General features: G+C 36.7%; 1 protein-coding gene across 2 annotated transcripts in view; it reads right to left on the bottom strand.

Annotated features, from left to right (window-relative positions):
* Positions 1–27,669, bottom strand: part of NOX4 (NADPH oxidase 4) — a 168,037-nt gene that overhangs the window by 32,676 nt on the left and 107,692 nt on the right. For both annotated transcript variants that reach the window (XM_047692755.1, XM_047692753.1), the window contains exon 14: positions 14,212–14,293. In XM_047692755.1, coding sequence (XP_047548711.1) covers positions 14,212–14,293 — 82 coding nt within the window. The remainder of the gene's footprint in view (positions 1–14,211; positions 14,294–27,669) is intronic.

The following is a 27,669-nucleotide window of genomic DNA, read 5'->3' as shown; positions in this document are numbered from 1 at the left end:
GCCCTAGGAAGTTTGATTGTCCTTTGTCCCTTGATCATTATTTTAATGCTCTGTTTTATTCCTTTAAATTTATGAAACATTTGTGTTATACTTTTTGGACATATGATTTGTACTAACATGTACTCGTGACATTTTGTTTCCTCATTTTTTAAAATACGAGTTCATTTTCCTTGGTGTCTTGTAGAGAGGAATCCTTTGGGGATTACAACGTGTCCTCCAAGAGAGGATTTTCGTTTTCCTCTTCCAAACAACAGGAGGGTGCCATGAACCTGGAATCACTCTAAACTAAATTTTTGTCTCTGGGTTTATTGGTCTACATACACATTAGGATTTTACCATTCTAATCCAAATGGACACTAGATATGAGGGGAGAATTTTTGTTTTAATCCTTCTTAGAGCCAAGGGGGAAATAATGCAATTGTCCCTGCTATCTCATCCTGCATAGCAGGATATTTATTCTCTATCTGATCCCCTGAGGATGGAGCACATGAGGAATTTAGGCCATTTGAGGGGTCCTCTGATCCACTCTCCCACTTCTTGGGGTCCAGGCCTTATCTCTTGTCCACCATGCATGCCTACAGTCCACTGAAACAAGGTCTCAACTTTGGGGATAGATAGATATATTGGTAAGAGCAAATATGAGCTCAAGTACTCCCTTCACTTGTTAGTCTCTATAGAAACGTCTCATGGTTTATGATACAAAGCAACGTCATCAGTTCATTTTCTACCAACTCAAACGTGCATTAAAAACGTGCATTAAGAAATGTGTGTGTGTGTGTGTGTGTGTGTTAGTAAACATTTTTAGTTTTTTTTGTATCATTTTGTATCATAGTAACATTATTATCTAGTATGCCGTATTATCTAGTATGTTATATGTATTTTTCACTCTTAGGTACACAGACACAGACACACACACACACATACATGAATCCTCATCATTAAACTTAGTTCCTACAGAAAATTAAGGAGAATTTTTTTTGGCCTTTGTATTTTGTTTTATGTGTTGGCTAATGTCCACTTGATCTGCCAGTATGCAACTTGACACTTTAATTCAGATGCAAAAAACAGTTCAAATAATATCAAAGAAAACCTATCAAACTGTTCAACTGTTCAGTACTTAAGTGGAAACATGAATTATAAGCTGACCAAACCCCTACTGGATTTTCTAAATGTAACATCGAGCCAAATTTCACACCCCACTCCAGCATATATTTAAACACAGCTGTAACACTTATGAAAATAAAATTACCTCTGAAATCTTTTAGAGGGAATAGAGTCCGTTAAAATAAACACCCTTTAAGACTGAGTTTAGATCTTTGAGACTTTTTTTTTTTTACCACAATTAACCTTTCTTTTTTTTTCTTTTTAAAGATTTTATTTATTGATTTGACAGAGAGAAAGAGAGAGAGAGCACAAGCAGGGGAGCAATAGAGGGAGAGAGAGAAACAGACTCCCTGCTAAGCGGCGAGGTTATCCCAGGACTCTGAGACCATGACCTGAGCCAAAGACAGACACTTAACCAACTGAGCCACCCGATGCCCCTTTCCAACAAAGAGTGCTATTTTATAAATTGTATTTAAACTGTTGTTTATTTAAACGGTAATGAATCCTTTTATTTCCTCCACTTATATGTCTTCAGACCCAAATATTTAATAATTTTTCTCAGACAAGTCATTCAATCCTTTTCCTGTCTTTCCTCCTTTTTCCATATGGCTACTGACCTTCCTGCTGAAAGCTAGGTGTAGAGCAGGCTTTTATCTTAATTGCTGGCTAATTTTAGCTTCTTTAACCTTTCATACCCCAAATTCCTTTGCACTATATTTCGGTTTTGCTACTTCTTTTCCATTAGTTTAGAGAGCTCAATTCAATTAAGAAATAGACCATGGCTTCTATCATAGTATGTATCTTCTTGTCTTCACAGCCAATTTAAAAAAAAAAAAAGATAGAAGTGGGGGTAGGGGGAAAAAAAACAGAAAAAGTGGGACAAAGAAACAAAATAATGTTGTAGAATATAATTCATTGTAAATGGACCAAAATATTTGGTTTTAAAGGAAAAGACTATGAGGCTGGAATAAGAAAATAGAGTCATAAATCTTTTCAAGAGATTCAAGATTCCATGTTTTATATCAGGATACAAAGAAAGAACTTGAATGTTAAGGCATAAAGATATGGGAGGGAAATTCTAGCAAAAGCAAAATAGCTGTAGTTACATCGATTTCAGATAAAACAGATTTGAAGGCAAGGCACTACTATAGATATACTGTTAGTAATTAGTTATAACCCAGCTGGCTATGCTTTCAGATTTTCCTTTGTAATCAGAGACAGACGGCTTTGAGGAGGGAAACTCTATTGTACTCTATTCTCTCCTGCTTCACATGCTGAGCACGTCTTTCTTCCCTGGCAACACATGTGGCAAAATGTGACTGTGAAGGGTATGAAAAGCCCTTCATTAGGCTGTGGCTAAGACGATATGGTTCGTTTCTATTTAAAATGTTGTTCTCAGACCAATAGCGTCAATTTTACCTGAGAAATTGTTGGACAGACAGAATCTTGGAACAACTTCAGATTTATTGAATCAGAATCTGTGTTTTACTAAGATTTTTGGGTGATTCATATGCCCACTAAAGTCTGAAAATCACTGCTCTACTTTATCTTTCCAGAGAATTCCACAATGTCAATAGAGAAGTGCGATTTTCCCCTGTTTTCCTCTTGTCCTCTGTGAATATTATCTTCTTTGAGCCTTTTTGAAAGTGATGGGTTAGTGATTTCAAGACCTGGAGGATAATGTCTACTACTTGAATATGAATATTCCCCAAAACTATATGATGAACAGGAATGTAAATAAAATTACACATAATCCATGCCTTCAGCATTTCTAGGAGATAGAGACTATCTGTTGCAGGAAAAAAAAATCACTAAATAACAACAGATAAAAGAGTGGTTGAAATGGAAGACAGGCAACTTATGTCCAAATTACATACACCTGTAGTCTCTAAAAACAAAACAAAACCACTACAATGGCATAGAACTAAAAAACAGAATCCAAGGAAGTAAGAATTCAAGAATACCATCAACAAAATCTCAATATATTAAGTTACATAGGCTTTGGGAATTAAATGTTAGTATACTTTGTGAGTACATGGATTTCAATATTCTGCCTCAACTTCCCCTGCCATCCTTTTTCCCTTCCCTAGGTGAACCCCAAAATGTTGATTTCAGCTGTGAAAACATTTACCAACTGCAACATTTTTCAGACAGAATGAAATTATCACTGTTTCTGTCAATCTAGCTTCTATTCTTACTAATCAATGGATTAGAGGTTCTCAATAAACAAGAGGAAAATTATATAATTAATAAGTAAAACTGACAGAAGAAATTGATTTAACAAACAAAATACGACACATGGAAGTGCTTTGGAAACAATAAAGCTCTGAAAGAATAAAACATAATTTTATAAATACAGCTGGCTTAGGCATTGCCAGATTTCCTGCTTGGGTTTTATTACTAACTCAAAAAACTAAGAAAACCAGGGTGCTGTGTTGAAATAGTTTGGCCCATGATTATCTCCAGTTGCTGGCACTTAATAGGCACCAAACAAATATTTGTTGAAAGAAGTATTGAAAAAATATAATATGTTCAACATGTTCATTTGCTTTTAAGACTACTACCATTGGGCACTTCATTCCCTATGGGGGAGAATGCTCTTAGTAGGGCAAAGTTTTCTGTTCTCACAACTTCCACAGCAATTCCTTTTAGAACAGAAATTTTAACAACAAAAATCTGCATTTTAAACTCCCAGTAGGAGAAAATATGCAACTTCAAAGAGTTAAGGAAAACTTAAGGAAGATTGGTATATTTTTACTGTATAATAATACAGTAAATATTATATGTTTTTACTATACAATAATATAGTAAATTAGAATGTAGGCTCTCCGAACTAGTTTAAATCATTGGGTTTAGCAGGTGGCACTACATGACCTTGAGCAAGTTACTGATCGCTCTCGGCCTCAACTGTATCCTTTGTAAATAGAAGGTGATCTAAATAATACATATCTCACTAGTTTTTGTTAAGGATTAAATGGGGTAATTCAGGCAAGGCAAAGACCACTTATTGTCTACTGTTTATCCCATTTCCCTTTTTCATTCCCAGTTTTGGGGTGGCGTGATAGTAATGTTTAGGATAACTAGGTGTCAGAAGTGCTGGGTTGAGATTCTGAGAGAATCTTTGCAAGGGAGGCTGACTCGGCATGCCTGCACCTTTCACGAGGGTGGATAAGGATGGGATGGCTGGGATGAGGATGTGGTGGCTGAAGCTCAAAGAGTCATCTTGCAACAATGAGAGGGGGAAGGAGGGGAACCCTCAGATGGGATACGCTAACAACAAATCCCAGCCACCAAGTATCTTGGTACTTCTGGTTACGTGAGAAAAATAAGCCCTCATCAAAGTATAAGCTGTTCATATTGTACCCGGACACACTAAGCATTTGATAAATCTTAGACATTACTATTAATAATAACAAAGGGTTGTAATTCACATCCACTTAATGCTAATGTAAAGTTTCCATATTTGGAAAATTATTCGCCTTTCTTATCTTTATCTGATTAGCTTTTACTCTTAAAATTCTTCCAATTAAATAAAAAAAAAGCATTCCAAAACAATCGTAGACCCTTACCTCCAAATCCTAAAATGAGATGTAGTAACAGATACTCTTCACTGAACATTTGACCCAATCCAGGGTCTACACTTGTTCTGTGTACCCCTTCCCTCCTAAGCCACACAACAGCTTTCACAGGAGATACACTCTGCCCCTTACTGCACCGAGAACTAAAACCCAAAAACGCTAAGTAATTTTCTCATGCCACACTTCTGTTAAAGGGAAAGACTCATCCAATTCGTTATGAGTCTGATTCCAAAGCTCACTTACTTAGTGATCACACACTAATCATTGCAGTCAGTTGTAAATTATTCTGGTTTGGGATAATACAGAAAGGCAAATAAAGTCTGAAAAGGGAACACTGTGCCAAGGAAGTCCTGGAAATCCTCCCCTGCAGGCCAGAAGTGGTCTTCATATAACAACTATTCTTTCATTCGGGAAAAAGATGGAAATCATGAATTGTCTCTCTGGAGACAATGGTGTTGCAGTTTTAGACCATTCCAATCCCAGGAGATAATCACATCACTAAAAACAGCAAGAAGCAGGAGGGAGTTAAAAAGCCTCGGATGGTCTTCAGAATCTTTCTATCTTGCACTAATGGTCCTCAAAAGTTAGCGTGTATCAGAACGTCCTGGAAGGTTTTTTAGACACAGAGTGCTGGGTCCCACCCCCAGGTTTTATGAGTCAGTAAGTCCAGGCTGAAGTCTGAGAATTTGTATTTCTAAAAATATCCCATGTTGCATTTTTGCTGTTGGTAGAGCAGATAAGAAGGATGGGGGGTGAGCTAGTACAGGTGATGATTTTGATTGTTGATCAGGGTAAGCCCTTAACATTTGAGTTAAGACTTGGTGAGAGTGGTGGGTGGTGGTCCCTATTGTTTGGACTTTTTTTAAAATTTAGAATTTTTTAAAATAAATTTATTTATTTATTTGAGAGAGAGAGTATGTGAGAAAGAAAGAGAGTACGAGCACAGAGGAGGGTCAGAGGGAAAAAAAGAAGATGATGCCCACACCAAGCAGGGAGCCCAATGACATGGGGCTCGATCCCAGGACCCCAAGATCATGACCTGAGCCAAAGGCAAGTAACTCACTGACCTACCCAGGTATCCCTTGTCTGGACTTTAGGAACAACTTAAGGAAAGAAACTTTACCAGGAGAGGGTTAAGAAATCTCTGCGGGTAATGTGCGACTATTACTTAATGCAATCTCATGCATAACTAAAAACAACACTGTTTAAAAAAACCACCTTGACTGATGTTTGTTTTTTATTGAAATTCTGAATTATTCAATCAAGGCCTTACAAATAGAAGCTATTAATTAATTTAGGGTCTGCAAAGGAAAGAAAAACCTCTTTGACAAGGAATTCCAATAAACAGACATATTGTTAAAATTTATGACTTGGTAAATATAAGACTGTTTTAAAATTCATCCCAGGCTATAGAGTTCATAAATTGATTCTGAAATCATGGCTTCACTCTGACATCTTGCTTTTGTAGAGCTGGAATATCGTTGAAGAGCTAGAAATCACCTATGCCAAAAGGAGGGCATTCCAGTGCAAGGAAGTTAAGGTGGGATTTTAAGATTTGTAGCAAAGGAAGAACTTCAGGTCACTTTCTCTCTCACCTGACAGACAATCTCTGAGTCAAAGCAAACAAATAAACAACAACCCCAAAACTTAAAGCAAATGCTCTCTGAGGAGATACGTAATGGTGGGGAATGGAGGGTAGATCAGAACAGAGAAAGCAGAAGGCTCTCTAAGGCACGAGGTAGAGAATCACATGCGCTTACCTTACGCCCTAGAAAGTGTTCACTTTCTCAGCTTGTTTTGAGATTTCACATTCTTGGCTTCCCAACTACCAGCTCCTCTTGGCCCTATCCTTGAACCAGTTCTCACTTGAATCCAAGATAAGCTATTCTCTCACTCAGCACCGAGGCATCCTTAAGTCTTGCCCACTAGACTTGCACTAACAGAGTTTCTTGACTTATCACATGTCTGAGCCAGTCTTTCCAAGTTCAGGACTACCTCAGTGTTTGTAGGAGTGTTTGCAGTTTGGGTGATCCACTTGGCTTTTGATGGCAGGGTTTCTACATGTGAATGTCAGCCCAGGGGTTAGGACCTACTACCTACTGAGAGACCAGCTTAATTCTCACATCTTGCTTGCTTATGTTCACAAATATTGAAAGAACTGGGAATCCTCATTATTGCATTCCACACTCTCGTCAGAATGTGAGCTTATTAGATCTCTTGCCAGACAGGTACTGGAATATCACCTATTATACAAAAGAAAACCTAAGTCTAGGGATGAGAATAGGAGAAACTAATTCCTTAATGAAAGGCAATACTACAACTGTAGGTATACTGGGAAGAACATGATGCAGAGCTGTGACTGTAGAATCCATACGGAACCACCTTTGTCAGGCAGAACAGCATGTCCTTTCTGGCAGGATCTGGACTGGACCAAAGACAGTAAGCCAGACCATGTGGTAGAAACTTTCCCTTGTCCTGAGGTAAAGCATGGCTTTGAGAAAAGGGAGAAGAGAGCCAAGAATGAGGATGATGGTGAGAATTCACATTTGCGAGACCAGGTACTTCCCATCATTTTATTGAATGATCACAAAGTCTAACTAGGGAGAATTATGCCAGGCACTGTGCATTTCTCAAAGCAACATCAGGGGAGCTACTTGTGAAATGATAAGAAATACTTATATTGTTCTCTGCTCCTGGTTCCTGACAGAGAGCTCCTAAGACCTTTGTAATTTCCTGAGGGTTAGACTCATCTGACACAGAGTTCCTAAATCTCTTGGAATTTTCTGGATGATGGGGACCTATTTTGTTCTAATGAGGTGACTCTTGGTAGGCTCATTGATGGGGGCTGCTTGGCAGAAACACCAAGCCAGGGGTGCCTGGTGGCTCAGTTGGTTAAGCGCCCAACTCTTGATTTCAGCTCAGGTCACGATCTCAGGGTAGTGAGATCAGATCGGTCCCATCACGCCCTGTGGGCTGTCTGCTTGAGATTCTCTGCCCCTCCCACTTATGTGTGCACTCTCTCTTTCTCTCCAAAATAAATAAATAAATAAATCTTTAAAAAGAAAGAAAGAAACACCAGGCCATGACTAAAATCTTGGAATGTTTAGCCCTACTCTCTATTTTCTGGAGAGGGAAGAGGAGCTGGAAATGATGTTAATAATCAATCATGCTTCTGTGATGAAACTTCCATAAAAACCCCAATGGTATGGGGGTTCAGAGAACTTCCAAGTTGGTGAACACATCTACAGGCCAGATGGGTGGCACACCCCTACTCCATGGTGACAGAAGTTCCTGCACTCAAGACCCTTCTAGATCTTCATCTGGTTGTTCATGTCCATCTATATTGTTCATCACATTCCTTACTATACAGTAAATTCATAAAGTATGTCTGAGATCCAAAAGCTGTTCTAGCAAATGATTGAATCCAAGGATGAGGTTGTGGGAATTTCTGATTTGTAGCCGATTTGGACAGAAATTGTGGGTAAATTGGGGACCTGCTACCTGCGACTGGCATTTGGAAATGGGGGTGGACCCCTGTCTAATGAGAATGAGCCCTTAACCTCTAGGGTCTGCCCAAACTCTGGTTAGTGTCAGAATTGAATTGAATTGTAAGACACCCAGCTGGTATTGAGGAATTGGTTGGTGCATGAAAAACTACACCCCATATCTGGTGTCAGAAGAATTGTATGTGAGAGTAAAAGCAATTGTATGTGAGAGCTTTTTCTATAGCACTATTATTACCTCCATTTGAAATAGAGACCCTGGAACTGCTGATACAGAATATGATCCAAATGAAAAAGTTTGAACGCCTTCTTTGAACTCCTTCTTCCCCCCTGTCCCTCCCCTCTCCCTTTTCATCTTCCTGCCCTTTGCCCTTTGTCACGTGCCTCCTAAAATCCTCAGATATCTACCTGCTTTTCCCTGTTATTTTCACTATGGAATCAATCCTTTCTCACTGCCTTCCTGAGTATGAAACTGCCAACCAGCTAGTGTGCCAGCCCCATGCAGTGCCACGTGGCCCTCTCTGGCTCCATGATAAAACTAGGAAAAGGCAAATACAATGATTTTTGCTCCTTTGCTTAAAGTTCTTTCATGACGCTCCACTGTCTTCACCACAGAATCCAAGCTCCTTTAAATGGCAAGCCGCGTCCTTCTTGGAGTGGTCCCTGCTCTCGTTTCTCCTTATATCCCAGCCCTTCAGTGTGTGTATATATATGAACATTTCACATACACTCGCACGTGTACATGTGCACACACACACATGCACGCACACGCACACACAAAGCTTTTTCAACTGGAACACCCACAGGTGATCTGTCAATGAACAGCCCACTTCACGGCTCTATATTCTGATGTGCTCTTGGTTCCATCTAAAAAGCCTCTTCTTCTGGTTCCATAGCATTTGTCCAGATTTTACTCCAAGGGAAAATGAAACTTTCCATGAATTACCAAGACTGGAAGACACATTGTCTTCTCTTTTCCCATTGAGTTTAGTGCATTTCTCTATAACTATAGGTCTTATCACATTGCTATAATTAATTTCTCCATTAGAGTCCGATTCTGTTTCCCCCCTCACCAGATTCTAGTTCCTCAAAGTCATATGTTATGTCCTCATTATTTTTGTATCCTCAGTAATTGTGACTGGTTCTAGTGCACAGTAATTGTTCAATAAATATTTGAAGAATGGACTAATGGAAAAATGGACAGATGAAAGGATGAGAGGCAGTATAGCATAACCGGGTATAATTTGGGGGCCAAGCAGACCTTGAATTTGGGAACCAGCTCTTCCATATGACTTTGGTTAAGTCACTTAACCCATTTAAATCCTCTAATATATAAAATCTGTAAAGCTGGGGAAATAGTACTACCTAACCTACCTCACAGGGAAATAACAAAGGTTAAATAATACCTATAGAGCACATAACACAATCATGGCAATGTAGAAAATGTTAAGTGCTAAGTGTTTTTATTATGAATAGGAGTAACTTAGCTCCAGTGACAAATATATTACATACATACAGATGGAACAGAAATTTCTAAAGAGAGAGAAGAGGCCTCTGCAAGAAGAGGAACCCAAAATTTTCTTTGGGAAAGAGAAAGGAAGACAAGTTGGAGAATAGAAGAAATCTAGAAATGTATTCTGAGGCTTTGTATTTAATCACCTGATATCACCGCTTGAAGCCATTTTTAAGCAGTCCATTGGAAACGAGAATGGGTTGAGGCATTGCTTTTATTGTCTAAATAATCAAGGTTATCCTCTGGTGGCAAACCAAGTCAAAAGGAATACTCTGAACTTGATCCTAAATAATATATCTTTCTCTAAAGAGTACTGAGATTAAGCATTTAGTACTTGATTTTCATGAGAACCAAATAAAGCTATGCCATATGTTATGCATACATTTTCACAATATTTTTTTTTAAAGATTTTATTTATTTATGACAGAGAGAGAGATCACAAGTAGGCAGAGAGATAGGCAGAGAGAGAGGAGGAAGCAGACTCCCCGCTGAGCAGAGAGCCCGATGTGGGGCTCGATCCCAGGACCCTGAGATCATGACCTGAGCCGAAGGCAGCGGCTTAATCCACTGAGCCACCCAGGCGCCCCATTTTCACAATATTTTTATACATAATATGGTGAAACTTCCAGAACCATTGAATCATGTTTTGCTGGTGTAATTGCTAAAATGGTTGCAAGTCATTTGTGAGCAAAATTATGCCAAATGTCTTCAACCATTTCATGTCTCCAAACTGCAAGGATAAGAATATTGATAGTTACCCTCTAGGTTAAATATGTTATAAACCCAAATGCCTCAGAGTTAACAGTGACACCAGCTAAGACATGAGTAACAAAGAAAGTTTCATTATCTCCATTTCTTTCCTCTAACCTATGAATCAACATTTATTTTATATTAAGTATACATTCCTTTTCTTCTTTTCATTCACCTGTTTCTGACAATGGTCACACCTATTCATGCTCCAAGAACTTTCATGAGGCAATGTCTTTGCATACATCTGATGAGAATGGATGTGCCAGGCTTTGGCAAAGTGTCAAATGCAAGATCACAAATGTAAGAATGTGATGAATGAACAGAACAATGTTTCCCAGCAGGGAACTTTTTTTTTTTTTAAATAGCTTTCCATAAAACACACACACACACACACACACACACACACACACACACACACAAACATATACACACACATTTCAAGAACTGGTCAGTTCTCTTCTCCATGGTTATGTCTCTACTAAGTAAAATACAAAAATTTCCCTTTTTTAGTATCTATTATATGTCTTTTGATAACCAGTTGCTTAAAATTATAGGGACAATATCCTGACTAGAGATCTTACGCTCAATCCAATAACCACTGTCCACTCACCAACTCATATTAACCAGGGCAGAGTGAGTCTGACTTAAAGAAGCTCAGCTATACCATGCTCTATACACATCACCCTGTGACACTTGATAACAGGGCAAACAAGCTGCTTCTCAAACCATATTTTAACTCCTAAAACATCTCTCCCTAATAGGGTCTATACTCAGTGAGGCATAAAACAAGCAGAAAAGATTGGGGGCACCAGGTGGTGGGTATTGTAGAGGGCACGGATTGCATAGAGCACTGGGTGTGGTGCAAAAATAATGAATATTGTTATGTCGAAAAAATAAAAATAAAAAAAAAAAACAAGCAGAAAAGGGAGGGAGAATAATCTCAATACAAATAGGTCTATGACATTGTGAATGAGAACAACAAACACTAAGGGTCTGATTAAATATCCAGCTTTCCAGAAATTTTTGCATGTCAGGAAATGACAAATTCCTTGACTTATAGCCATCCTCAGTAATGAATAAATGATAGTATATTTAAGAGTGAATACAAATGAGACTAAATGAGAATATGGAAAACCATGAATAATCCCAAAATAGTTTAAATTAGGTCTAGACATACACAGATCCCTGCCCCCTTATATTTATCAAGTGGCTCTTAATACAACTGCCTCTTCTTCTACCCCAGCCTTCTTTACATGGCCATTATTTACATGCCCAGAGTTTTTGCTCCTATGCTTTTCCTTGGACCAGTTTAACACTCCTTAGGCACAGCATAAATAGAACTATTACCCTTTGTCTGTTCATCAGCACCTCCTAAAATTCTAGCCCATACTAGACATTATATGGACAATGGGAGGATGCAAATTTTTAATATTCTATAACCTAAAATAAGACACTGTATTTAATCCAGAATTTTTATATAAATGTTATATATTATATACATTATATTTTATATAAACTATATTTTATATAAATATAAAACCTAAATAAACCTAAATAAGCCAATTGTATTTAATTCAGAATTTTTATATAAATATTATATATTTTTAATGTTATATATTTAAATAAATATATTCTATTTATATAGTTATTTTATATAAATATATAAATATTATTCAGACTTCTTAATTAAAGGTCTCTTTAATTAGCATGCTTTCATTGAGTAATTTGGAAAACTGAAACTCATAATGATTTTTTTCATTTTATTTTATTTTATTTCTTTTCAGTGTTCCAAAATTCATTGTTTATGCACCACTCCCAGTCTCATAATGATGTTAAGTGGTCACCAAAGCAGTGCCTCACATCAGCAACTAGCCATAATCTAGAAATATTAAATAAATAGTTCTTCCCCAAATATTATTAAGGGAAGAGTGATAAAGGCATCCTGACATAAGACCTATCCTCCAAGATCAATGAATAGTCTACTTCACTAACTTGTTTGGAAACATACAGATCTAGTTAATGCTATATGCAATTTTAAATGAGTAGCAACACTTGCAGCTACATATGAAGTATCGCTATGTGTCCAGCTAAGTTCTAAATATCTATTTGTTTATTAATTGATTTAATCTACATAACACCCCTTGGTGGTAGGTCTTATTATTTCTCCCCTTCCACCGAGGTGGAAACTGAGGTACAGAGGGTTAGGTGACCTGAGTCACAAAGCATGGCTCGTGAGGCAGTCTGCACTCCTACTCGCCCCAACATGGTGTATGTGGCATCAATGGGTGACTTTTATTCTTTTAGTCCACAGATGCCCCCACAAAAACAAAACAAACACAAAAACTACCCTAAGGATTAGACACTGACAAAGGATTGTCTCATGGTATCTCTGTTAAATATCAGAATGATATTGGAACATCACTATGGGAAAAGCAACCTAAGAGCAAGAGGGATACGTGTTAAAAAACATAGAGCTAAGGAAACCTAGGGAAATAGCGGGAAACAGATTACCATTGGGTAATCTGAGAAGCAGCTATGGTTCCCCTCTTCAACAAATATGTGAGGTGGATAGTAAGTGCAAGAGGCAGAAGATCAGGCATCACTACCCTCTGCAAACAGCAGCCGAGGGCAAAAATACTGATAGACATGCGTCAGTCCCTTCAGACTCCTCCATACTCCCTGTCATGAAAAGTAATATGCACAGAACGCTGTCCAGATTTTGTATGTCCCACAGGAGGGTCCCTGTGAGGGAACTAGAAGATTATTGCTAGATATTAAATCAGGATTAATATCATAGATAATGACCAGATAATTCAGATCCTGTATTTTTGTTATCAGAGGTAAGTCGCTATTATCAAAGCTAAGTTTTAGGGAAAAAATTATTCTAAAATTGAAGTCCCGTGGATACTTGAATAAACTACCAAGTCAATCAAAGAATGAGTCATTTAGCATAGTGATTGGTTTTGATGAAATATGTATAAACCAAGCTCTAATTCTTCAAGTTGCTGACCTTCCTTTTCTATATGAGAAATCAGTTTATTCCTTCCTCAGCTTGTTGTAGACTAGCTAGCAAATAGAGTAAGACAACCATGAAGTAGAGGGTACTCCAAGCTTGTACAGGAAGGATCAAGATATAGGCATCCATCAGCTTTTCAGGAATAAGATGCCTAATAAAAAACATACTTGCTGATTCTCTGGGAAGATGAAGGCATAGGCCTTCAACCAATAAGTACACTTGTGGCATCTAAGAGAAGAACAGTTCTGCCCCACATAAGAAAGGGTCAGGAGATTTCACTTCCCATAATCTTCAAGATAGTAAAGAAGAATATAGAGAAATTACTAAAATCATATCTAACAGGTGGTTATCTGAAAACTACTCATTACAATATGAATGAATCCTTGCATTCAAAGGCTAGAAACCAGGACACCAGATGAGGGATCACCCACAAAATATCTGTCGCTGTTGATACAGAATCAAGCAAAAAGAGGCATGACCAGACACCGGTGCAGGTAACTTATAGCTTGCCCTCTGCCAATACTCCTACTCGCAGCTGGGCTGTAGTGCAGGCAAGGCTCTTTTCTCTGACCCAGCTGTGAAGAGCCTGAGACATTACTGTGCAGGAGATGCCCTCCTTAAGTAGGTTGGAGTATTTTAGCTTTTTCAGAAATCCTTAGAAAGAAACTATTTTGTTTTTGTCCCCCCAAGCCTCCCCTGTCACTGCGCCCATCCCCACCCAATATCCAGTGAACTCCTAGTGCTTACTTGGGATACTTTCTAGATTGAATGAAGGGCAGAATCTCAGAGTCTTGATTAGGTGGAGGAAGTAGTAAATCTCGAAACCGTTCTGTCGAAAGAAAAATAAACATCAAGTTGTGAAAAAATAAAAGTCATGAAAATAATTTCAAAATGTAACTATTACCTATTGTTTTGACTTCTCCATTATTTTGAATGCATATCTTTTATTAGAAATGTGCCCACCATTTTGTATAGTACTGTCATGTCTGTTTCACGTTAATGACTATATCTTTTTAGATTAAGATATTACAACAACTGTCAGTACAAAAATAAAAAGTATTCGTTATATAGACTAATAAAATCTTACCTAATAATACCTAATCTTACCTAATAATACCTAAGAGATGTTCAATCTCAACAGTAACCTGGAAAGTGCTAATCAAAGCCACATACCATTAGATAGCATTCATATATTATGGTGCGTTTGATTGACAGAAATGAATCTCACAAGACCAAGTGTTAGAGAAGATATGCATCAACGTAAGCTCTCATATCATTCTGGTGAGATTGCAAGTTGGTACAATAGCTTTGGAAAACAACTTGTGATTATCTTCTAAGTTTAACCTCAGTGTACCCTATGAGGCAATATTTCCATTCCTGGGTATATACTCTGCAGAAATTTTCACATAATGTCTTAGGCAGCAAGTAAAAGAATATTCATAGCACTTTCATGACAACATAAAGTGAAACCACTCAATTGCCTATCTACAGGAGAATGGACAATTTGCCGCACATATACACAATGGAATATTAATTGAAGTGGAACTGAATGAAATCAGTCACAAATTAAAACATAGTAAAATGGTGAGTGGAAAAAACCCAAGTAGATTATATACAGAAAAATATCATTTGTTAACTTAAAAAGCAACGAAGCAATGTATCATTTAGAAATGTCATGTATAAAACAAAGAAAACCAGTGGAAAAAAAGCATAATATACATAATCCAGGATAATGGATATCTTTTAGAAGGGGTAAGAAGATGAAATAGGAGAAAAGCAAGAGGGAGGTCATCATTGTTAATATTTCACAACTATATTAAATATATAAAATTTAGTTATGTATATGAAATATATCTATAGCATCATAAAAGAGTAAATGAATGATTAAGGGTCAGGGATTGTCCAATGATGATATTAACCCACGAACCAAAACTTTTGACTAACAAGATTCTGTGCTTATTAAGCTCATAATGAAGGAAGGAGGGAGAGGAAGAAGAAGAGAAGGAGGAGAGAAGAAGGTAGGGATGGAGAGAGGGGTGAAAGGAAATGGGGGAAAAAAGGAAAAAGAGGAATGTGGACAAAGGAAGAATCCTCAGTTCTAATTTAGAAATAGCTGTACTGCATAATTATCTGCATTGCATAGCGTAGTCTATCACCCTGATGCTGGTCCCATGTTTCCAGAACTAGGTACTCATTACCTCTAGTCATCCCTATGGGAAGGTTTCCTTGATCCCTCCTCTTTCTTTTCCTCCGCCTTTAAAATCTGGAATAGATGGCCCTACTGTGCGTATTCCTAATATACTCCATGCTTACACTCTCAAAGAATGTTCCAGATTGGATTTTTTATTGTTAGATATAATTGTCTATCCACCACTCCTTCTCCTTCAAGTAGATGGGTATTACATCACCCAGATATGGAACATTATCTGATACCTATTAAGATGCTCGATAAATATTAGTTGAAATAATATTTCTATTTTTACTGCATAAAGGAAATTTCCAAGGTTAATCATAACGCCTTTCAGAAAAGCGCAACTGGTCATCTATCAACCATGAAAAATAAGGGTACTGGAGCTCCAGCCTTGACAGGGTCTCAGGCTGAGAGAGAGTGCAAAGCCGAGGCTCCAAGCTACAGTAAATCCATCATTAAATGAAGGTGCACAATTTCCACGAAATACTGAAAATTCACAGTTGATGACCATCGCCACTTCCCAGTTACTAAATAGCCATATGTTAAACCCTGGTGAACACAGTGGTTACAAAGGGTGCTGAGAAGCAGGATGGTGATTTATCTCCATATTTATTACAACATTGAGTCGATGTCTAACTGACTCTCTGCTGCTTGCTATCAGCACTCTGACATTCTTACCTACTGCACACTTGGGGAGGACCTGAGAAGACCCTAAGAGAGGTGCTTGTACTTTACAGCCCACAGATATAAGAAAGCACGTTTTCTTTTTCTCTTTTAAGTATACTTACTCTTTGAGTTCATATCTTAAAAATTAATTTATGCTGATAATGTTTATGTCAATGAAATGACTAGTAAATTCTTCTGATGTGACACTTGTCTTTCAGGACATGTCCCAATTTACGTAGCATTTCATTAAATGAGCAATTTGTAGTGTTTCTCCTTTTCTCCCTCTCCCCTCCATTTATCCCTTTCCTAAACAAATCTTGGAAAACAGAGCCAAAACACAGCCACAAACATGAACTTTTACATCAAGAAAAGAAAGAATGGTGCAATCAAACAGCTACATTGAATGCAATATATCCTGGGCTGCTAACAATATAAATTAAAATTTTACTGAATGATTCCCAAAGTGATGGAAATGCAAAAAAAAAAAAAAATCAGAATTCTTAATTTAAACAACCATAACATAATATAGCTGGAGGCTTTTCCCTGTTTTTATCATCACAAAAAATATTTGATTGTAAATTTGGAAGATAATCTCTGGAGATAACATTATATTGATAGGATTTAAAACACACACACACACACACACACACACACACACACACGCAGCAAAAGTAGCATATGAGAAATCACTTGCAAATCCACCCAAACTGTAACATTTAGAATGAATATTCTTACATTTGAAGCATCCTTTAATCTGATATCCTAAATGCAAGCAACACTAAGCAAACATGAAGATTCTTCACTAGCCACCACAAATGTTAAAAAAAATGTTCATACGTATACAAAGAAAAGAGCTGCTTAAAATTATGTCCTTCTAAAATGTTTATTTTTATTATTACATTCATAAATTCCTAAATATGAACAATTAACTTTATCCCATACAGGTATAATGATTATTTTTTATGAGAATAAAAATATACATAGAAAAGTATCCTTAGAAAAATCATAGTAAATGAAAGATTGCTTAGTCTCCCAGATTTCTGCCTATCAACTAATTAATTAGCATCTTATCGTTTATCTGATGCTGGGAAAAAAGACTGAAATAAACTGGTGTTTCCTCTGTTAAGCAGCAGAATTTTTAAAACACTACTTCTTCTCTTGCTGCAAATGTCACACCAGATGATCTGCTTTCTCAGGAGGCCCCAAGTCTATTTCTTAGGAAAATGGCAATTATCTGAACACTAGATCTCAATCCTTTCACTGGGTTCTTAGAATAATTTCATTAAAGCCACTGAAAAGAATCAGGGGATTTTCTGAAAAGTGATATTTTGATGAGTTGACTAATGATGAGATAATGTCTGAACATGATTGTCTACCAGTCGGGGATATATCTTAATTAAAATAAGCTTTTGTAGACTTTCACCCACTCTCCACTTCTCCCGTTGAGTCAACGAAGATTGTGAGGCTATCAGAGCTGGACAGCATACTACACGTGATTACACTAATTGGAACTCTCTGGACAATCAATTGTGAGACAATACACTTAATTATTTAAAATCAAAGATGAGAAAAATAAAATAATCTTTACAATTCGAATTCAGACTTCTTTGTATATTTATTGTGACTCAATTCTTTATCTTCCCTTTTGTGAAAAATGACCACTTTGTAGTCCTCCCCCAAATGCAGAATGTAACAGATGCAATACAAATTTGCATAACAACAAAAAAACCTGTATGCAAAAACGTTTCTGAAATGAGAAGACAATAAAATCTTCTTCCTACCACTATAAAAAAAGAAAGAAGTTAAATAAGGGCAGAAAATAAAATAAAAAATGCTGCCTTCCTTCTGTAGTACAAAAGTTCTTTGCATCTAAAGATGTGATCATAGCCACTTAATGGGGGTCTTCAGTAAGAACCTGAGAAACAGCTGTTGTTTGCTGGAGGAACTCCGTGGAGACTTTTACCAACTCTAAATCACTGTTTCTTTCCAAGTAATTTCCTTTCCTTACCTTTGCTTCTCCATAGTCTTCACTATGGAAATGAATGTTTTACCTACTTTAAGTATTACATTATCACAGGCAGGAAAGAAAACTAAATAAAACATCTCTAAAGAGTGATAATGCTGCTCTAAAAAGCCTGGTAAGAAGTTATTGGGATTTTTATTATTAGATACAAACTTTCTCCTCTTTCTTTTAATGCTCATATGACACTTGATTTGCCAGTTTTAATTTCTTTCTTCAAAAAGCATTAAGACAAAATCCTTAAGCGGTATTAAAGAGACTCATTGGAGACTTAAATTTAGCTTTAAAAATAACTAGCATCATGCAGCACAGTATTCGAAATTATAAGATAAGGGTTATAAGGAAATAGGCATCATCCTCATGCCCTTAGTCTTTAAGCAAAATCTGTAAATGATTACACTATAATATTCTATTATTTACAAGAAAAACTGAAGATTATCTCATAAGACAGGAAGTGTTCTAAGTGAGTCTGCATGATACAGGGTGTGCCATAGAATGAATCTCTCTTTACTACAGAGTTTGCAATACTTAGAAGCAACAGGGTATAATAGAAAAGGTACCAAATTGGTTGTCAGAAAGTCTGAGGTTCTCCACCTCCTTCTGTCTCTGATCTTAATTCCTTTTCTCAGTTGACAAAATGAGTTCAGTGATCTTTGAGCCACCTTTCAACTCTGAATCCCTTAAAGAACATAAGCTTAAGGACAGGATGGGAATCTTGCAAAAGCCACTGACGGGGAGGGTAGCTGTATGTCTTGGTTTGCGTGGGACGGTGATGGTTCACGCTTGCTAGCATTCTGTTCAATTTAGTATTCATCTCAGAATCTTATTTTCAAATTGAATGTTACTAATGAAATACACTAGGGGGCTGTGGTTGATACATAGAACCCCCCCCACCCCCTTATTCTGCTTCGGTGACGTGCTTGTCATCCTGTTATGATGAGTACAGTCAGCAGGTAGCCTCCGGCTGTCACTTCCATCAGGGTCCACTTCAGATGCAAGGGACAGAAATGACTTTCCCAGAACAGCTCATAGACAGCAGCTGAACAAGGCAGGGGTATTTCAGCTTTACAGAGGCAATATTACAGATGGGAAATACTTGTTTCAGAGCTTCCCACCAGTCTGGCTAAGGCTTGTAGACTCTGCACGGTGATTCAACTGTTGAAGAAGCTCAACCCAATCCCACATCCTTCCTTCTCCCTTTGGGGGTATTGATCCCTAATAAACATTTCAAATTCATAAATTACTTCTCAGACTCAGTTTCTGGTGAACCCAACCTGCAGCACATGGGCTTGCTAGACCCCCACTTTCCACTTAGAGCTTCTGCCATGTTCTCCACAACTACAGGCGAGATGCATGTGCCTGTGGTTAAGCCAGAATAAATCAATTTCTTTTCCAGCCCTTTCCAGAAGTAACATAACTAACACCTTCGTTATGAGTACAGACGCCCATTGTTAAAATGAAGTGCTCTCAGACACACATACACCTCGGGACAAGTAACATGGTCCAGTCTGGGCTTGGGGTGGCAGAACTAGATAAATACCCTACAGGCCCCTCAGCACGCCAGCCAGCTGCACTAGGCCCTGCGCTGCAGTCCAGGAGATACATGGGGCCATCAAGCCTTGAGGGGACAGTGTCAGTAGGAAATCATAATTTAGGTTGATGTGAAAGTTATATATAAAATTATATAGTACCGTGAAGTGTACAGAGCAGCCTGGACACTCTTATTTTGTCCTTTCTTATGAAATGCAATAAGTGTTTATAAGCTAAAATATAGGATGATTAATAAAAAAGTAAATGCTAAATTTATCTTACTTTGTCCAAAAAGTTGAATATATACCTTGAACAACATGTTTGTCAAGATCTGCCATATACCTTGGAGGCCATAACTGATTTCTCTGAACACATGAAAATGCTCAAATCTGTTGATGATGAATTGGCATCTATTTCACAAGTTACTCATTATTTTATGAAAACTATGCATAATGATGATAATTTAACATATAAATACACAGAAGGTCCAGTAGGTGATCAATGTTATGAAAAAAGAAATGAGCTTGACAGTACCTGGGATCCATCCAGGTAGCCCAATCTCTACATAATGTCAAGTTACAGATTGGTCATTCATCAAAAGATAATAATAACTCTAATAATTAATCTAATAATCTAATTATTAATTATTAATCTAACAATAATCTAATTAATCTAATAATAATTCTAACTTCATATTACTGCTCAGAAACCAATCACTGATACATGGGAAGGTGGGGAGGAGTGAAGAGAGAGTATGATTTAAGTGTCCACAAACATGTTATACTCTCTCTTACGCTCCTTCCATTGATGCCTACCTCAACATTCTCTACCACAAAGCAGCTTTTATATCCCAAAGGTCTCCAGCCTGTATGCTCAAATTAGGAAAGATAGGCAGGTGTTTCATTTCTCTTTTCTTTCCTATTTTTCCTCTCTCTATTCAATTTCCCATTCTTTCTCTCTTTTTTTTTTAATGAAAACCACTCATTCCAAAAAAAATTTCTTCTTTCTCACCTATTTAGTCATTTTCTACCCACCTCCTCTTGACTCTATCTAAAAAATGCAATAATAGTTCCAAAAGACAGTCTTCTCTTTAGAAAGGGAATTGCAGGGGCACCTGAGTGGCTCAGTTCATTACATGTCTGCCTTCAGCTCAGGTCATGATCCCAGGGTTCTGGGATCAAGCCCCACATCGGGCTCGCTGCTCAGCTGGGAGGCTGCTTCTCCCTCTCCCATTCCCCCTGCTTGTGCTCTCTCTGTCAAATAAACAAATAAAATCTTAAAAAAAAAGAGAGAGAAAAAACAAAGAGGAATTGCAGGGAACAAAGGAAGCTGGTAAAAACCATATACTGGTTAGTGAGGTCTTCAAAAACTTATCTTTAACAATATTTATACAAACAGAAAAGAATGGGGCTTAACTGTTGGACTTTAAGAAGCAAACAGTACCACATATGATGAAATAAACTTAAGACTAACAGTCAAACATGGGAAATATTCCCTTCTTAAAAGTGCAAAACATCAAGAGTAAATTTTTAAAAAATCATATTAAAGCGGGAGAAAAAGATTATATAAATAAGGGATTCTGACAGTGGCTCAGCATGTATTCCAATCATGCATTCTGGTGGATTCAGGGACTCACTGGGCCTATGGGGACACACACTGAAGGTGAAACTCCATGAGCTTCCCATAAGCCCCAACTGTTACTGGTCTACTACAGTAATGTTTTGGTTCCTCAGGATATAATAGCAGCTTAGAGTCAATGTCAGTTCACCAAAAATTGAATATTTCCCTTTCACCCATGCACTAAACCTGCCAAATCAGAAGAGGATCATTGTATAGTTTAATTTTGACATAGAGAAGGGTCTTTTATCAAAGGGACCTGACTATCCCTTTATTAAAGACCGTTTAGAACTGACTCAAGTCTGGGAATTGGAAGAAGGGCTATACTCTGTATTGAGATGATTCAGGTTATGCCTCTGTTTGCCCATCTTAGAGTTTTCTTCTCATTTGTGTAAATCAAGTAAGACTTTAATAGACTGTCCATCTATTTGAGTCCTACGGATGCCATGGTCATTTAGTCAATACCGAAGATCTCTACATATCAGTCTAATTGGAACGCTCTTCCAGCCATCTTGACTTTATCAGTTAAATGTGGTCTCTTAGCCCCTGCCTTTCGGGGCCCCATCATCTTCCCTGAGTTCAAGAAGCTCACTTCAGGGGCGGTTGGGTGGCTTCATTAAGCATCTGCCTTTGGCTTGGGTCATGATTCTGGAGTCCTGGAATCAAGCCCTGGATCAGGCTCCCTGTTCAGCATGGCGCCTGCTTCTCCCTCCACATCTGCCCCTCCTCCCTGCTTGTGTTTCTCTCTTTCTCTCAAATAAATAAATAATATATATATTTAAAAAAAAGAAGCCCAATAATTGGCCTCTCTCATTTGTCATTTTTGGCCTACAAATAGTCACCCCAGAGCTTTTTCAAGGGCTCTAGAATGCCTATCATCAGTGAATTTTATCAAAGCCACAGTGAAAAAATCCTTTACGGGAATTTAGTTAAGGAGTTGATAATCCATCATACAATAGTAAATCTTCTCCAGCATTCCAATCTCTCCAAGGTGTTGGATAACTTCATCTACAATATATTTAAGAATCTATAAGCATATATATATATATATCAAGGATGAATATGTTTAAGGATATGAGATGAAAGGAAAAATGTGTTAACCTTTATTTTATCTATAACCTGTTCATATTTTTAATATCTCAGGAATAATTTTTGAAAAGATAGATGTATATACTATCACTTGTACACACACATGAACATATCTTCAAAGGTACTTGTCATTCACATATCTTACACTCCAACTGTCCACTCCTCTATCTCCTAAGGAAGTCATAGCATCAATGAAGAAACACAACATGCGCATGTACAAATGCACACAGATATACACACATGCTACTTTAAAGAGAAGGTACAAGCTAATTTCCCCCATAATATTTAGGGAGCACTGTTTAAATATATAAACAAAATATGCACATCTAAAAATTACTTTTTTGGCAAACATTTATTGGCCAGGAATCAAGTTAGGTCCTCAGTAAGCTGAAGGTCTAGTACTGAGCACAGATGTTATCAAAAGAAAAGTGCACTACAAACAAATAAATGCTAAATGTATATTCCAAGAATCCAGAAGAACAGAAAAACCAATGTCTCCTAGATCTGTTGGTAATAAAAAGCAGAAGAATCAAGAAGGTTTTATTTAAAAAGTGAAGTAAAAAAGCCAAAGAAGAACTCCTTCTGATCCAATGTGCTAGATGAAGTAAATAATTTTGCTAATATTTCTGTTGTCTATGATATACCAATAATTGCTAATAGCACCAAATTTAAAGACTAGTATTTTGAGCAGAAAGAACTTTTATCAATTAAATCATACGTTATTCTTTTACTCACTCACTCAGCAAACTTTTAGTAAGTACCTATTATTTGTCACACACTCTGAATAAAAAATGATTCTTATTCTTAAGGGCAGCCCTGTTTATCACAGGGAAATTCCAGGACAACAAAAGAATTGCAATTCCATTAGAGCTACTGGAAAAAGGATTTAGAATGTAATTACAAAATTACTTAAAAAGGGAAAGAAGTCTGTTCTCTCTCCTAGGGATTTAAAGAAATTAATGGTTTGTAAAAATTCGATGTTTTATTTTGCTCAAAAAAAGAAAAATGCACACTAATCTTAGAAAAGCAAATTACTTCAAAAACTGGGAATGAAAGGGCAGAGTTACAGTGGTACATTCAAACCAACTAGAAAAACAGAGTCTAAATTTTCTTTTTCTGAAAAGTTTAAATCAAGTGAATGTTCTTTATTACCATGGTAACTCAGTATTGAATAACAATAGTTGCTATTTAAAATATTGCTTTCAAAGCAACATCAAAGGCATTCAAATTAATACTATTTTAGGTAAATTGAGAAATCTAACTGCAGGGCAAGAGTATTTTGCTCCTAACGGTATAGACTGTTGATAAAATTCAAATGGAAATTCTGCAATTCTAGGAGAAAAGGCAATCAGTCAAATGCTCTGGTTATTTAAACTACCTTCTCCACAAATATTAAGGTCAATGTCAAAGGAATATAAAAAACAATATCTCATACTTGTCTTACACAAAGAAAAACATTTTAAAAAAACAAACAAGCCCATACTTGCAAGTCAGAAGGTGAGGACAAAGAGCATATACACAACCAGAGCTAATAAATGAAGAAGATCCTTAATAAATGATCGGGGGAAAAAAAGAAACATAAAAATCCTGTACTTGGCATATATCCTTCCACAATAGTTCCTTTAGATTTTCTCAACTATACCAAAATCAATCTTTTCTCAGTCCTACTTATGTGGCATTAAACTATCCACATTCTAGAACTTATTTCTCTGAGAAGAATTATAGAGCTTTACAAAAGCAACGAGTTGAGAAATGAGAAAACTCCCGTAATGCAGTATGTTGTAGGCGAGGAAGCTAAAATACAGGTGGACTGACCAGCCCAAGGGCACATGGCAAGTAAGGAACAGAGACTTAACAAGGCACACACACACCCCACCCACCCCCAGCAAAATTCATGGTCCAGTGCTTTACAGTGTCTCACTGTTCTTTCCCTCATTCTTGAAAGAGAAAATGCTATACTCCCATCCTTACTTTCTTCTTGTCTAAGAATTACAAAATGAGAAGAAAAAAAAAAGGCATAGGGTCTATATACATGGACACCTGGTACTCTAACACCGTAAGGCCTGAAGGTAGACAAGGCAGTATTATACTATGGAAATTTACTTATCAGATGCTTTTATTTCCAGAGGAAGCACAGTGATAAAAGTCTGTTTCTTTAATACTCATTATTCTGGGTCCTACTTGTTAAACATACTATTAAAAAAAAAATCAAAAGCAGCTTTTGAAAGGACTTCTTGGCCTCTAAATACATCAGTGAAGCAATGTCTATCACTAGCTTTCTTATAAAATATAAATTCTCTTCCATTGCCATAGAGGCTAAACTACAGCAAAAACTGACGGGGGAAAATAAAAGAACAGGTTCAAGGAAAGTGAAAGCAAATAAGAGAAGCGTTTTTGGATAAACACATTATTGCTACTAAGCAATCCACCTTTTAGGGAAAATGTTATATTTTCATTTGTCACAGCAAATGCACTTTTTTAACAATGTTGGCATTCAACAAAAGAAACACCTCAAAGTGATCAAGGCTCAGCTTGATACTAATTCAGTTCCTGCTTTCTGTACAAAGTCTGAATACCTGCTGGGTGCATATTCTATAAGGAACAGGCAATTTTATCCAAGATCCAACGCAACTGGACATTTTCTTTTATGTTTTTATGAAGTTCTAACGAAAAACCCTGGGCTAACAAAATTAATGGCATGCAATATATGGTCCTTTCAAGTTTATAAAAACCAACCTCATAGTGAGAGTCTTCTTTTAAATACAGGACCTCCTGGTCAAAGAACAAGCTTATAAAATGGATTAAAGAAGAGCAACAAGCAAATATATGAATGTGTTTCCTTTGTTAGGTTGTTTCATTGGAAAAGTTTGGGTTTTCCTTGATCCCTCTGGTTTTCTTTTTTGCACATGCATTCCCAATGTCAGTATTTTGCATCTTCATTAACAATAGATATCGCCAACGAAAATATTTGTTAAGTGACAGACACAATATCGTATTCTAGTTATTCTAATTAACACTTATTTGAATACTATTGTGATTTTCTCTGTTCATACAATTCATCCATTTCCTTTTTCAGCTTTTTTTTTTTAAAGATTTTATTTATTTATTTGACAGACGGAGATCACTAGTAGGCAGAGAGGCAGGCAAACAGAGAGAGGAGGAAGCAGGCTCCCTGCTGAGCAGAGAGTCCCATGCAGGGCTCGATCCCAGGACCCTGAGATCATGACCCGAGCCAAAGGCAGAGGCTTAACCCACTGAGCCTCCCAGGCACCCCTCCTTTTTCAGCTTCTTATTGAATTGAAGGGACTCTATGTATTGACGGTATTAGTGTGTAACTGCTATAAACGTTTTTCTGTTCAACTCTGTTTTCTTTTCTGATTGGATTTTTAGGTTTTTATGTAGTTAAATCTATTTAGTTTTCACTGTGTATTTCTTCTAGGATAAACGGTCTTTTGTAACCAGAAACTGCTATTAATATCTCATTTCTTCTCATTCCTTGACAGAGTAACTTTTTTATGTAAAAATATTTAACCTATTTGGGATTAAATTAACTTTTGGTCTTCTAAAGTAAAGATGCGATTTTTTTTGGATAGTTAAGTGACAATTGTTTTAACTATTTACAAACTAATACTTCACATTGTGAATGTAACACTTCATATTGATTTATGGACCTTTCTTATCATATCTGATCATATCGATTTATGGACCTTTCTTTATAACATATCATATCATATCATATGTATTTTCATGTAGTAAAGGGTCTGTTTCTAGGATATCTATTTTTCTTTGCTGGTAGATTTCCTGTCATTTTTGTTCTAGTACCATACTCCTTAAACTATTTTAACATTATAGGAGGACGCATAGTAAATGAGCACATTTTTAGCATACAGTGAGCCTGAATTAAAATCTCAACAGATCCACTTCATAGCTTCATGTTCCTAAGTACATCTCTTATCCTTATGAATTCCTAGTTGGCAAAGTTCATTTCACTTTATAACACGTTTTAATATGGCCAGTTTTGTCATTTAAGACATTCTAGATTTTTTGTTATTTATTTTTAATTATTTTCTTCTGTTTTTTCAAATGACCATTGATAGTTATTTTTTACTTTGAATTTTGATTTTAATTGAAATCATATTAAGCCTATAATTTATCTTGGGGAGAATTAACAGTTTTAAATATTCAGACTTTATATCTAGAAACATAGCATGTCCCTCTACACTGGTCTATCCTTTTAAAAAAAAAACCTTCATTTTCTTGAGATTACTTGATTTTCAGTTCTCATTGAAGTTAAATCAGCTTTTTTTCTTCTGTGAATTCTTTTTAATATGGTAAAAATAATACATACCAAATGCACGTTTTTGATAGGCTTAGGGAGTTTTTTGTTAAAGGTTTACTTATAAAGACTACCTCCTCCAGCTAGATAAAAAGGTAAATATAATATGTAATCAATATAATTAAAAACCTCTTTCTGAAAGATAATTGGAAAATGCTGTCTTTTGTTCCTACCCTGTAGAAAAATTAGGAATAAGAATATTCATGTAAATTCCTTCCCTGACCTAAAGAAAAGAAAGAAAGGAAAGGAAAGGAAAGGAAAAGGAAAAATAAAGTCCCATTGGTATTGGTTTGGGTCTTGACCCTAGTTGCCTTTTCTGTATTTTTGTTGCCAGGCTTGAAAGTCTATATGGTTGAGTACGCTACCTCAACCAGAGAAGACAATATTCACATTGCCATTGAAGAGTCCACCATTCCAGCAGCAACAAAAGATTTTCACTCTTATTGTGAAAGTGGAAACTCAGAGGACTATGTCATAAATGAGAAGGAGTTGGGGTAATAAAGGATGACAAGTCACTTGACTATTCCTTGAAGGACGTCTAACTCTTAAAATACATTTATCTGTTCCAATTAGAGGCATAGCCTTCTACTAGGTATTGTCACTGAAAACGTTGGGATATGCAAAGTTTTTTATTTAGGTCTTCTTTCTTCTCCTCTTTAATTATGTTGATAGGGGCACCCCAAAATACTTTACTAGTTTCTCAATACAGTGCCAACAAAAAATGAGATAATCTCCTATCACACTACAGCAGACAAT

Source organism: Lutra lutra, chromosome 10 (genome assembly GCF_902655055.1).
Source record: "Lutra lutra chromosome 10, mLutLut1.2, whole genome shotgun sequence".
NCBI classification, from domain to species: Eukaryota; Metazoa; Chordata; class Mammalia; order Carnivora; family Mustelidae; genus Lutra; species Lutra lutra.
The sequence above is the reverse complement of the archived record's forward strand: the minus strand, read 5'-3'. Positions and strand labels throughout refer to the sequence as shown.